Source organism: Tarenaya hassleriana, unplaced genomic scaffold (genome assembly GCF_000463585.1).
Source record: "Tarenaya hassleriana unplaced genomic scaffold, ASM46358v1 Cleome53, whole genome shotgun sequence".
Taxonomy (NCBI): domain Eukaryota; kingdom Viridiplantae; phylum Streptophyta; class Magnoliopsida; order Brassicales; family Cleomaceae; genus Tarenaya; species Tarenaya hassleriana.
Window position 1 is genome coordinate 61,665 of NW_010967966.1, and position 12,596 is coordinate 74,260.

The 12,596-nt window shown below is 40.4% G+C and overlaps 4 protein-coding genes across 7 annotated transcripts; 3 read left to right on the plus strand and 1 right to left on the minus strand.

Annotated features, from left to right (window-relative positions):
• Window positions 1-364: 364 nt before the first annotated feature.
• LOC104827732 (protein MEI2-like 3) lies at window positions 365-5,186 on the minus strand. 3 transcript variants are annotated; one of them, XM_010560964.1, is made up of 13 exons: window positions 5,005-5,186; window positions 3,961-3,995; window positions 3,748-3,870; window positions 3,177-3,643; window positions 2,921-3,079; window positions 2,692-2,808; window positions 2,440-2,591; window positions 2,278-2,357; window positions 1,342-2,188; window positions 1,180-1,264; window positions 1,038-1,106; window positions 772-948; window positions 365-651 (listed from the first exon to the last, which is right to left on the minus strand). In XM_010560964.1, the coding sequence occupies exons 2-13, from the start codon at window positions 3,989-3,991 to the stop codon at window positions 562-564; spliced, it is 2,397 nt and encodes a 798-aa protein (XP_010559266.1). In that variant the 5' UTR covers window positions 3,992-3,995; window positions 5,005-5,186; the 3' UTR covers window positions 365-561. The 3 variants fall into 3 exon arrangements, with proteins under 3 accessions (XP_010559266.1, XP_010559265.1, XP_010559267.1); XM_010560963.1 differs by having other exon boundaries at window positions 4,956-5,186; XM_010560965.1 differs by lacking the exon at window positions 5,005-5,186 and adding an exon at window positions 4,801-4,947.
• Window positions 5,187-6,208: 1,022 nt separating this feature from the next.
• LOC104798460 lies at window positions 6,209-6,874 on the plus strand. Its single transcript, XM_010520555.2, has 3 exons — window positions 6,209-6,439; window positions 6,540-6,829; window positions 6,861-6,874. Exons 1-3 carry the CDS (start codon window positions 6,360-6,362, stop codon window positions 6,872-6,874), a joined length of 384 nt encoding a protein of 127 aa, XP_010518857.1. The 5' UTR covers window positions 6,209-6,359.
• On the plus strand, window positions 6,848-10,431 carry LOC104827733. The gene is made up of 10 exons (XM_010560966.1): window positions 6,848-7,092; window positions 7,582-7,718; window positions 7,836-7,970; window positions 8,084-8,194; window positions 8,310-8,594; window positions 8,704-8,903; window positions 9,004-9,283; window positions 9,374-9,484; window positions 9,715-9,906; window positions 10,038-10,431. Exons 1-10 carry the CDS (start codon window positions 6,900-6,902, stop codon window positions 10,392-10,394), a joined length of 2,001 nt encoding a protein of 666 aa, XP_010559268.1. The 5' UTR covers window positions 6,848-6,899; the 3' UTR covers window positions 10,395-10,431.
• A 300-nt stretch (window positions 10,432-10,731) lies between these two features.
• On the plus strand, window positions 10,732-12,556 carry LOC104827734 (60S ribosomal protein L32-1-like). Of its 2 annotated transcripts, none has more exons than XM_010560970.1 (4): window positions 10,732-10,838; window positions 10,944-11,045; window positions 11,967-12,148; window positions 12,241-12,556. In XM_010560970.1, exons 2-4 carry the CDS (start codon window positions 10,956-10,958, stop codon window positions 12,368-12,370), a joined length of 402 nt encoding a protein of 133 aa, XP_010559272.1. In that variant the 5' UTR covers window positions 10,732-10,838; window positions 10,944-10,955; the 3' UTR covers window positions 12,371-12,556. The 2 variants fall into 2 exon arrangements, with proteins under 2 accessions (XP_010559272.1, XP_010559271.1); XM_010560969.1 differs by having other exon boundaries at window positions 10,734-10,838; window positions 10,941-11,045.
• Window positions 12,557-12,596: the final 40 nt, after the last annotated feature.

Consider the following 12,596-nt stretch of genomic DNA (forward strand, 5'->3'; position numbering starts at 1 on the left):
TAGTTGGCTGTGACTCAGTAGTAAGATCATGTCGGTTTTGATACGATCAGCTATATCTGAACTCAGCTAAGTGGTACCAAACATGTCGTGGTACAACTTGAGTGTGAGAGAGATGAGTAGCATAAACAAAAAAAATAAAAGGAAAAACACGATGGGCCAGTTTCACTTACATGTAACAAGGATCTTTAACTGTTCAGACAGTAAACTGGGTTAACTTGTGAATGTAACTCTGCCAAAAAAAACCGACTTGACTCCCCCCCCCCCCCCAAAAAAGGAAAACTATGATCGTGCTCGAAACAAGAATCAAAATAAACCAAACAACCCTCAGAAACAGCAGCCAGAGTCCTAGATGCAAAATCCCCCCCCCCCCCCAAAAAAAAAACCCTTCTTCTATGGCTGCACCCTATGGGAAGTCCATGAAATCCCTACACTAATGTACACTGCAGCTTCACAGTTGATGTTCTTCACCATCTCTGTCCTAAAACCCATATTCTTGAGGGAAAAAAAACATATTTACGCTTATCAGAGGCTGAGGAAGGACATTCACTCAGAATGTTCAGCTCAGCGCTGCTGTCCGTTCTCACTGGAAGCGTCCTTCCTAGCTGCTGCCAGAAAATTGAAACCGTCCGGCTGTGAATGCTCTATGAACATCTGCAAGAAAAAAAAAATACAAAAAAACCTCACTGCGTTATCAAATGTTCCGCAACAGAGATTGGTGATCCAGAATTTACAGCAAGAGAGGGTCATCTTGATGGATTTTTTGAATGTTACCGGGAAGCTGGATTGAGGAGGTGCATCAAAGACAATGGGGCGGAAGTGCTTGTCCTCATTCATCAAGCTTGAGTTCTGGAAATGAGCAACCAGCGCTGCTTTTCCTTGGAGCCTTGCATATGCCAAAGACGCAACCTTTTCACTGTTGAATTTCTCCCACTTCTTTCCGTTAAATGCCTACAAAAGCCACCTCTACGTTTAATCCTCCTCTCTAATAATAAACCCTAGACACGACACTCAAGACGGAACGGGCGAGTGCGTAATACCTCGTAGAGCAGAATGATATGCTTAGGAGATATCATGTTGATAAAAGCATAACCCACATTGCACTTGTTCTGGAAACACAGAAAGAGAAACAAATAAGACGAAGAACTAAAGATTCAAACTAAAAGAAAACCATATCTTTACCTTAAAATCAATCGGTAAATACAGAAAGTCGTAAGTTCCCCTGTTTGTCTCATCGATAGCAGCTAACAGCATCTTCGAGGTATATCTGAGGTCAAAGAAACAATAACTCTTTCAGATTCTCAATTTCAAGCTAAGATATATGTAATAATATAGTGTTCTTACTTATTAGGGATATTTTTTATCATCAAGGTTGTCCGGGTATCTTCTCCGCTAATTATTTTACCCAAGTCAAGCTGAAACTGTTTCTTGCTGTCTAACTGGTTCGTACTGGTCTCAAGCCGGTGGCCCCTCCCATGCTCCAAATCAATGGCTCCAGTTGCAGGCACCCTGGGGTAAGAACTGTTGTTCATATACAACAGATGACTATGTCTAGGAGAAGACATCATCCTGAAACTTGGAGAACCGGTTTCACGTGCGTTCCTTGGAACACTAGTGCTGGAGTTGTTGATGTGGACCCCTCCTGATGTTCCTCCAAAAGGGGCTGGCCCCATGAATGAAGTTTCTGGAGATTTCGGGAAGAACCCAGATGGCGCAGAACCGACATGGTGGTGATGGAAAGAACCATGCTGAGTAGAGTAAGGAAATATGGGCGCTTTTCCATTTGAAGAGAACAGATTACCATGACTTGAAGAAGTCGGCCAGTTAGCCGAAGAACTTGGGCTTCCCCACAGAAACTGTGATCCAGATAATTTTTCTACATGAGCCATGTTCAAGTTTGAAGAACCGACTGAGGAAGTAGCAGTTTCACGATAGAGGCCCATTTCGGGAAAGGCAGAAGCTCCATGACCCGAATTGTAGCTACTTGAAAGCAAATTCTCCAAGTGACCCACCCTTCTTCCTAGCTCGTTGTTCATGGTTGCAGCCTTCGATGGGTTTGATCCTTGAGAATGCTGCAGAAGAGCAGAGAGCCCGGAAAAGCGGCTGGTTGTTGGACTCAAGTGTCCAAATATTGGAGACTTACTGATACTTTGATGAGGACTATGTTTGGCAGGGCTGCTAAGAAAATTTCCTGAAATTTTACAAGTAAACCACCCTTAGGCTTGAGTCAGGAATCAAAAGTAAAGGCAACTTGATTTGTTTATATCTTAATCGGCCTACCGGGAGACAAGCCGGTTAAAGGTGAGTGGAGGTAACCGCATGAATCATCTTGATCAAGTTCTAGATTTACCAACATCGAACTGAAAAAAAGGTAAAGGAATCAGTCCTTAGTCCATTATTCCATTGAATCCATGAGTTATTTGGTTATTTGAGTATACTCACTTTCGGCGAGCACCACCAGGACGACTATGTTCAAGTTTGATGCGTTTTCCGGCAATGTCACTCCTGTTTAGCCCTTTGAGGGCAGCCTCTGCTGATCTAACGTCAAAAAATTCAACAAATTTGTGATGCCTCTTATTCGGTGTTTCCCTGATCTGCTTTGACATAGAAATGACTTACACAAACGTTATCTATACAGAAAGACGAGAGAAAATTCAAAAGGGACAGAAAAGAAGAAACAGACAAATACATCACCTCCTTGACTTCGCCATAGGCCCCGAATATCTTTTCGAGCTCTTCATTTGAAACTGACGGTTCCAAGTTGAAAACCACCAGCGTTCCTTGATTGATATCCTTTTCCGACGGATTATCCTATATAGAGAGACGTTACCATAATAAGAGAATGCAAGAAAAAGTATAAAAGCCATGCACGTTAACGTTGGCATGATATACCGAAAAATTCAAGATATGTTTGGCCAACCACCTTGGGGATCGAGAAATGAATATCGAGTTTTCTCCGTCTCAACGGCTTGTTTTGTAACGCACGCATAGCCGCCCGAGCAGCACGTATATCATAATAAGAAATCATCACAAAACCCCGATGCTTGCAGGCAGTATACAGGGTTCTGATATCCCCATATTGCTGCCAAAACGATATTCAAAGACATAAAATGCTTCATTTTTGTACGTCATTGATTACACGATATAAAAGAAAAAGTTATTTCTTTTGGACAAGCTACCTCAAAAAGATCTCTCAGTTCAGAATCCTCGACATTGCTGTTGATATTCCGAACAAACAGTGTCCTTGAAGGATGTTCGCCATAGGGATGCTCACCGGAAATTGTTCCTGCTCCATTTTGGAAAATGTATTGAGGCAGGCTGTTCTCAAAGGTAGTGTCGGGAAAACCAATTCTAGGGAAACCCTTGTTCAAGCTGTCCTGTGTATCGGTCTCCAATTCCAAACCTCCTCCACTACCGAACACATCATACTCTTCCATATCCTCCAGTGCATTGGATTTGGGCACTCCGCTTAAGTCGAGATCATTCATTATCCCAGCAAAAAGCTCTTCCTCATCGGGAAGCAAGCTTCCAATCAGATGTGAGTCCCCATCATCAAGCAAATTCTCAAGGTCCCCATTTGATTTATTCAAGGCGGAAGCAATGTCATCGACAGCCTTATAATAGTTTCCACCAACAGTTTGGTTTACTGATAGAGCGAAAATTACAATACAATGAGTAGTGATAGCCAAATAAAACAAGTCTATGTATGTATATATGTTCTTCGAAGAAAATATCCAACCATACACATACATCTCTCATGCGAAAGAACCGGGAGTGAACTGGAAAAGAGGGATGCATCGCTTGAGGCATTGAAAGCATCAAACCCGAATGGAGCTCCTCTTGAGATATTCATCGGGAAATTATTACTCGAACCTATAATTCAATCGATTCCACCTATTAGCAAACATGCATATAAAGTTTATTTATTTTTTCATTAGAGAGAATACAATGTGATGAAATTACCTGAAACTGAACTATTGAAAGATGACTTCATTGTGCTGCTCGCCGGTTCAACAGGAAACAAGAAGAACAAAGATACAACACTTTAAGAACAGAGGTAAACTGAAACAAAGGATAACCCAGAAAAACAAAACAAGCAGTTCAAACTCATCAGATGAAAAAGAACACAAGCCGGTGAACATAACAACAGACAGTACGTGATAAAATTCATCTGACATTATATAAATCCATACACTTTAGATGCTTAATATCAAGCTAAACTCCAACTGATCCTCATCATGAAACTAAGCCACCAATCATCTAAAGCCGTATTATATATGAATTTAGGAGCAAAGGGGAAGAGTAAATCCAGTGGTAATCGAAGAAGCAAATCAAAATCTCCCCAATTCGGAGATACGGAGAAAACCCTAAGGATCAAAGTTCTGTTACTTCCTTGGCAAGCATTGCCCACGCTAACACTAATCCGAGTTAAACCCAAAACTTCGTCCCCCTGATAATTTGTATTAAACCCTAAAGAGAACCCCCAAATTTGGATAAATTGCCGTCGAGAGCATCGCAAGGATGGGACTGCACCAAAATCATACACATTTAACGCAGCAAAAGCTGCTTGTAAAGATCTCTCAACAGGGAGTCATATTGACGGGAAAATATCAGGAAATCAAATGGAATTTGAGAATCGATCAAGAAACATCACATGCAAAGCGGGCAAGTAATTTGGAAAATTACGATTGAAAGGACAAAATTACACGGAAGGGCAAAAACCCTAATTTCATCTCGAATAAACTAAACAACGATTAACAACTGTTCCTGAAAAAGGAAAACAAAAACACAGCTTTCACATACTTCACTCATTGGTTTTAGCAGAATCACGCCCATTGTCACGAAAAAGGAGCAAAAAATAAAAGAATCAACTTATAAAAAAACAAAATTTTCAGAGAAAAATAAAAACTTTACGGAGAAAGGGAAGCAGGAGAAGAAAGGGTAAACAAAAAGCATACAGAGAGAACAGTTCTCTTGCAGAACTCTTTGTCCCACGATCATACAAACCTCGATAGACAGAGGAGCTCTGTTTTTCTCTCTGTCTATATATATATATATAAGCAAGTGCACGGAAACGGAAAATAAATTTCTGGGTTTTAGGTATTTTCCCCTGAAAATTAGATTTTTATATCAAAATCTAAATCTGAAAAAAAAAGGAATCTTTATGAGGCTCTAGAGAGAGAAAGCGATTCTCATTGGAGAGAGAGGGAATGATTGAGCGAGAGAGTGGAGAGAAATTCAACTCCATTTAAACCTCTTTTGGGTTCCGACACTATGTAATGGTTGAATAACGTAAATAATTTTTCTTTAGGTTTTAGATATTATTATCTTCACTGAATATTAGAGTTTGTCCATATCCATAGGTGGTACGGAATCAACGATAATTACTTCTTTTCTAAAACAATGGTCAAACATTACATAGAATATGTTTCCCAAATGCAAAATTAAACCACTTTCCCAAAATATAAAAAGCAAAATTAAGGATTATCTGCTTGGAATCTTTGACCTCCGAGATGCGGATTAATTACGAAAACGCCATTATCGGCGGCTCCGTATCATTTTCTCTCTCTCAAATCTTTCGGTCCGCGTTTCTCACGGGGATTTTTGTCGTGCCACGTGAGCAGAGATAAACGCGACCGAGTTCTGTTTATCCAGCTCGGCTTCTGCTTCAGATATCTAAAAAAAGTTATCTTAAAAAATAAATAATAAAATGAATATTCCCGAATTAAATAGCTTTATGGTTAAAAGATAACTTATCCTTATAAACCCATGGTAAAATATCATATTATAATTTACGAAGACGTGGACCAGTGGACCTAGAAATGTATTTATTACCTTTATAGTTGAATATCTTTAAAACTCGTGATTATTTCGGTGTTTCATATGTTTTAGAACTCGTGGATATCTAATTGTACGAAATCACTCCATAGGATTAAAATCTTATCTTTTTAAATCCCTTTGGAAATAATAAATATCCTATTTTTGCTCTTTGTTAACATCGTAACAATTTTCGCTTTTTGTCATAACATCGAGTAAAGATTTAAAATTGGATTTAAAATTTGAAGATGACGCAAATTCAACCAAGCCCAAAAGCCTAAAAGGCCACGAGATTATTGGGCCGTACGGAAACAAATGACAAATGGGCCTAATATTATCATCGTTGTACATTTGAGCCCGTTGCATAAAACAGTCGCACTCTTTTTGTTTGTGGCATCTTAAAATTTGTTCTTTGGTCATTCCAGGAATGGAAGGAAAGAAAAAAGCAACAAAAGAGATTGATAGCTGCTAAAAAGAAGTTATGTGAACTAGAGCAACAGCATGTATTTGACGGGCTTAGGTTTGGAGGGAAATCTCAAAGGAATATGCTTGCTGATCATATCATTTCTGTAAACTCCAAACTGCTTCAGCAAGCTTTGCAAAGTATCGGGATGTCATCAAAGAGGTAAACTTCAGGAACATGTTTCTCATGGTAGCGTCAAGAGAATAAGCTTGTTTTCTCATCTTCTGGTTATTGAGTTTGAAACTAACATTTGATGAATCAGATGGAACACAACTGAGCAAATCAATGAACTGAGAGCTAGGCTGCCGGAAGGTACACTGAATATATCACAAGACTGCCTTAATCCCAACGCGGAGGAAGATAAAGTGGGTGAGAACTTCTGTTTTCTACAACAAGGCTGGAATCTTATCTCTCAAGGAAAAGTCTCTTTGTGTTTGGTTTTCAACAATGGTGAGAATCAACAAAGGGACGGTGAAAATGATGTTACTGATCCTGTCTCGTACCTTTATGAGCTACTTCGTGATGAACAGCAGTTCCTACAGGCTCTTTCCCGTCGCGTAAAGTTTGGATTTTTTGCTTCAAGCTCCCGTCATCTGAAACTACTGAACGAGGAGAGGAGGACATGCTGAGAGCGTCGCTTCTTTGCTCGTCGAGCTCTTTCTCCAACCCTCCGATTTCCCTCGTTAATCCCCAGATTTTCCCGCCCTTTTCCAGTTTTGAACTCTGTCGCTCCGTCGCGGTTCCGTCTCGTGCTCGGTTTCGCTTCAGTCTCGCCCAAAATGGCTGGAACTCGGGTGCCCTTGTTCGTAGCTCTGGTAATTTAGTTTTTTTTTTTGGGTTAGTCATGGATTTTCGTTTATGGGTTATATCTTTCCGGGAGTTTTTCGGTTTCTCTGTTGAATTTATATTGCAGGACGCGAAATGGTGATATTTTTTTCCAGTGAATTTGTTCTACTTGATTCCGTGGAAAAGTTGCATCATTGTTTTTTTTTGGTTTATCAAACTTTTTTTTTGGTTTAAGTTGCATCATTGTTCTTCAGCTTGGTGGAGATGTGTTGCTTTTTAGACGTGGAGAAACATAATATAGACGAACTTAGTTTCTAGAAAGTTGTATCATTTGGATAAACACAGTTTCTTTTAAAAAAGCAAACATGGTTTCCTTCATGATAATCCCAATTTCTCTTCCATGATGCTATGTTTCATTTCAATGTAGAAACTAAGTATAATTATGTGTTTAGTTCTACAGTCCTTTGATTTGATTTCAACTTTGATGAGACTTGGTCTCTATGTTCGTTGATCTTCAGCTATTCCTGAAGTTGTTGAAACCAGCAACAGTGAGTCGGAGTTGGTTGAGGTTGGATTCTTGTCTGGTGTTCATGGGCTCCAAGGGGAGATTTGCGTAAAACCCAGCACTGATTTTCCCGAGTTACGGTTTTCTAAGGTAAAGTGGTTACAGTCTACAGAGGGCTTTTGAAACGTTTTTTTTTTGTCTTCTTTCTTCTTTGAATCAGATTTTTACTGGATGTTTGCTTTGTGCTGAACGATTTTTTATTGCTAGCCTGGTAAAAGATGGTTAAGACAACAAGTCTCAGGACAAGATAAGATTGAAGAAGTTGAATTAGTTGAGGGCAGACCTCATCCCGGACAGAAGAGCTGGATACTGAAGTTTCGAGGGTTTGACTCCGTTGACCAGGTTAGGGTAACTGCAGAAAACATTTGCTACTGTTCCACTGTTTGTAGAAGTGATATAACAAGGAAGGGCTAAAATGCAATTTTTTCACTTGCAAATTCTGGGATGCTCTTCAGGTGAATCAACTCGTTGGTTCAACTCTGCTTGCCAAAGAAGACGACCGTCCTGAGCTGAATGAAGGAGAGTTCTACACACGTGATCTCGTTGGCATGCGGGTTCTTCTTAAGGTACACATGGCTTTTCTCTTAGAGTATATCACGAATTGAAACTTTCTCCGGCCTAAATCAGGCATCTTTTTTTCTGGATAATGTCAAAGAGTATCGCTCTATTTATTTATTTCAGGAGACGGGTCAAGTTGTAGGAAATGTTTCTACTGTTTACGACAATGGGGGATATGATCTTTTGCATGTCATGCTTGATTCATCCATGGATGTAAAAAATGGAAGTGCAGACACAAAATCTTCAGAAGGTAGTGGAACCGGTCGTCTTGTGTGGATACCCTTTGTAGAAGCAATCGTACCTGATGTTGATTTACAAAGACGAGAGATGCACATCACTCCTCCAAAGGGACTCCTAGAGTTGAATATGCGTACTGATGATCGGTCCAAGAAAGAAAGGCGCCAGCTTGTGAGGCATATTCTTGTGCACTCTTCTCGATTAATCGCTACGTACTTCCGCCCTATCCTGCTAATGCTTTGTTTGTGGCATCTTAAAATTTGTTCTTTGGTCATTCCAGGAATGGAAGGAAAGAAAAAAGCAACAAAAGAGATTGATAGCTGCTAAAAAGAAGTTATGTGAACTAGAGCAACAGCATGTATTTGACGGGCTTAGGTTTGGAGGGAAATCTCAAAGGAATATGCTTGCTGATCATATCATTTCTGTAAACTCCAAACTGCTTCAGCAAGCTTTGCAAAGTATCGGGATGTCATCAAAGAGGTAAACTTCAGGAACATGTTTCTCATGGTAGCGTCAAGAGAATAAGCTTGTTTTCTCATCTTCTGGTTATTGAGTTTGAAACTAACATTTGATGAATCAGATGGAACACAACTGAGCAAATCAATGAACTGAGAGCTAGGCTGCCGGAAGGTACACTGAATATATCACAAGACTGCCTTAATCCCAACGCGGAGGAAGATAAAGTGGGTGAGAACTTCTGTTTTCTACAACAAGGCTGGAATCTTATCTCTCAAGGAAAAGTCTCTTTGTGTTTGGTTTTCAACAATGGTGAGAATCAACAAAGGGACGGTGAAAATGATGTTACTGATCCTGTCTCGTACCTTTATGAGCTACTTCGTGATGAACAGCAGTTCCTACAGGTCGGGTGATACAATCATTTACAAACTATGAATTGTTTGTCATTTTGTGATCCTTTTTTTTTTTGAGATATCTCTCTGGATTATGTGCAGGAAGAAGAACGTGCACGTGTGCCACTCATCCTGGTTTGCCCAGAACAATCCATCCAAGCTTTGCAGAAGCTATTCCAGGATAATGATCATTTCGGGTTTGAATCAGAGAAGGTTAGCATGATCAAACTAGTTCAATTAGTAGTTAGTTCGTCATAGATCATATAAGGAAATTTCAGCAACTGGGTTGCCCCATCTGGTTTGGTTCAGATCTGAGTTCAACTCGATTATAACCTATGCTTGCTAACTCCATAGCCAGGAACTATTTGCATCTCTTGTCCTGTGCTCAGTTTTCTCCGGTTTTTGTCGAACTTTTCCAACAAAGTCTAGTTTTTTTCCTCCAGATATGGTTTCTCGGAGAGGAAACCCTTCCAGTTGTCTGTAGCTCACCAGAGGAACCGAAAAAGCACAAGATTCTGATGAAATCTCCCTGGGAAATACTTCAGTCCCCTGTCGGATCTGGTGGAGTCACAAGTATACTTGCTTCACACGGCATCACAGACACACTTTCCAATCTGGGTATCGATTATCTCCAGGTACTGACATGTACTGATCACTGTCCCCTTGATCTACCCAATCTCCATCTATCAACTGTCTGAAAATGGAATATAAAGTTGGGTTCTTTCCGGTTAACCCGTAATTCTCTCAAACGACTACGTTCTTGCAGGTATGCAGTGTTAATGGCAATGCAGGAGAAGCTTTCCATTGCATAAATCCCATGCTTACTGGGTTTGTCAGAGCTAAAGAAGCCGAGCTCGGGATTCAAGTCACGGGAGATTCTGAAATCATAGAAGAAACCTTCAAGATGACATTCTCGGTGAAGTTTCTGAAGAGACTCAAGGGCAAGATTGGGTTCGAAGCCGTTCTTAAGATGAACTCGCATGTGCAGAAGATGGGTAACGACGAGTGGATTGAGTCCGTGCCCTCAGAGCCAAACTCGTTGGAGTTTCGTTCTTCTGTATACAGAGTGCTGGAGGAACGTTCTTCCTCTGGGAAGATTTGTCTGATGGACATCAGAGAGTAAACATGCCACTGCCATTATGCATTGATTCTCTTCTTAAGTGTCCATGGGTAAACCGTGTTTGGAAAGGAAAAAAAAAATCATATATTTGTGTGATATAATGAATATTCATAATCATATTTCACTTGTGCATGTTATTACGTGAGGGAGGGACTGGATCTTACTGGGATACCTGCGCATTGGGCCTATCGAACTAGATTGGGCCTGATTCGAGAAAGCAATTCTCATGCATCGAATCGTACGGTTTATAATCGTCTTAAGACAACTTCAGATTTCAACCGTTGATCTTGCTCACCCACCTCGTATCTTCACAAAATTACAATTTGACCATTACAATTCAAAGCCAACAAGGAAAAACAAAACCCTAGCGCCTTCTTATTTAAAGCCTATCTTAAAACTCTCAAAGCCAGAGCTCGACGGCGGAGGAAGCTCGCGACTCAAATCACCGTAAGATCTCTCTCCCCCTCTCCCTCTCCCTCTCCCTCTCCCACTCCCACTCTGCCTGCGTCAGCAAATTCTTAGTTCTTTTCTGAATCATTGCCATTTCAGCAGGGAGGAGCAGAAATGGCGGTCCCGTTGCTGGACAAGAAGATCGTGAAGAAGAGGGTCAAGAAGTTCAAGAGGCCCCAGAGCGACCGCAAGATCTCCGTCAAGGTATTCACTTGTTACATATATATACAAACACTCATGTGTATCGGCTTCTGCATCGAACTTTCTCTGCATACACATGGAATTCATGTCCCGTTTTTTGCTTCTTTTGTATGAAAAGCTTTGGGTTTTTTTGGACCATCTAGAGTCATCATTTTGACTTCTCTGGATATGATGATGAATTTTGTCGCCCCAGTCTTAGTTGCATCTGTTGGATGCAATATGGTGATTGACATATGGTATCTGATTCAACCCTTTGTATGATTTAGAATATTGCATTATAAATCAAGGTTCTTTGAATTCATCTATTTTTGTTCTCTCTCTGAATTGGTAGGGAATACACTGGGACACGATGATAGTCTCATTGACACCTAGTCTGAGTCAGCTTTTATGCTGCAATGGTGATCAGTGATCGACTATCTGATCGCAACACCCATTTAGGTTTTACACAATTGATTAACAATGACAGTGATGGTTCGTGAAAGCTCCTTCCAATATCTTTGCTTATGGCTTGCTGCCTTGATCCATGACACGCTTCAAAGTTGTTTGAAGGATAGTTACTGATAGAATCTGTTGAAACGGGAAGTCCTTGCACGCATTACCGTAAGGGTAGCTACGGATTGTGTCATGCTCCTTTATTAGATGCTTTTTTATGCCCATGGTATCTGGTGTCCAGAAGTTGTACATGTTTCTGGACACTTCGTTTTTCAGGGCACAGATGAAAATCAAACAGGTCTTGCGACACAGTTAGCTTTATTTCCACGAGCTTACTGTTACGTTATCCCTGCTTACATATCTCATCTAGATTTTTTTTTGCTTTCATTTTCTCTCTTTCATTTCATGATCATGCTATCTTGAGCTGGTAATAATTTATTAGGCAATCCAATCTGTCTTTTATCACATTGTTACGGTCTGAATCCAATTCAGGAGAACTGGAGGAGGCCCAAGGGTATTGATTCTAGGGTTAGAAGAAAGTTCAAGGGATGCACCTTGATGCCCAACATAGGTTATGGATCCGACAAGAAAACCCGTCACTATCTCCCCAATGGCTTCAAGAAATTTGTGGTACACAATGCGAGCGAGCTCGAGTTATTGATGATGCACAACCGGTACTACTACTATAAATTCTATTTGAACTACTAAATGCCACTTATAATTCTATTTTACCAATTATTATTACTGACTGATGGTTTGTTGCCAGGACTTACTGTGCCGAGATTGCTCACAATGTGTCAACGAAGAAGCGTAAGGAGATTGTGGATCGGGCTGCTCAGCTAGACGTTGTCGTCACGAACAGGCTTGCCAGGTTGCGTAGCCAGGAAGACGAATGAAAGGCACACTGCGAATTTGGATCGTATATGTTCTTGTAGTGTTGAAGAGAGTTGTACTTCCCTTCTGTCTTCTACAGTTTTCGTTTTCTTGTTTCTTGGATCAACCGAAGTATTTATGGCATGTGTTTCTTTCTTGTCTTATTTTGTTTATGAAACACAACTTTGCTTCTTTTTTTGTTTGCTTCAGTTGCCCCCGAGTCTGGTAGAATCTATGACATAAATTTGA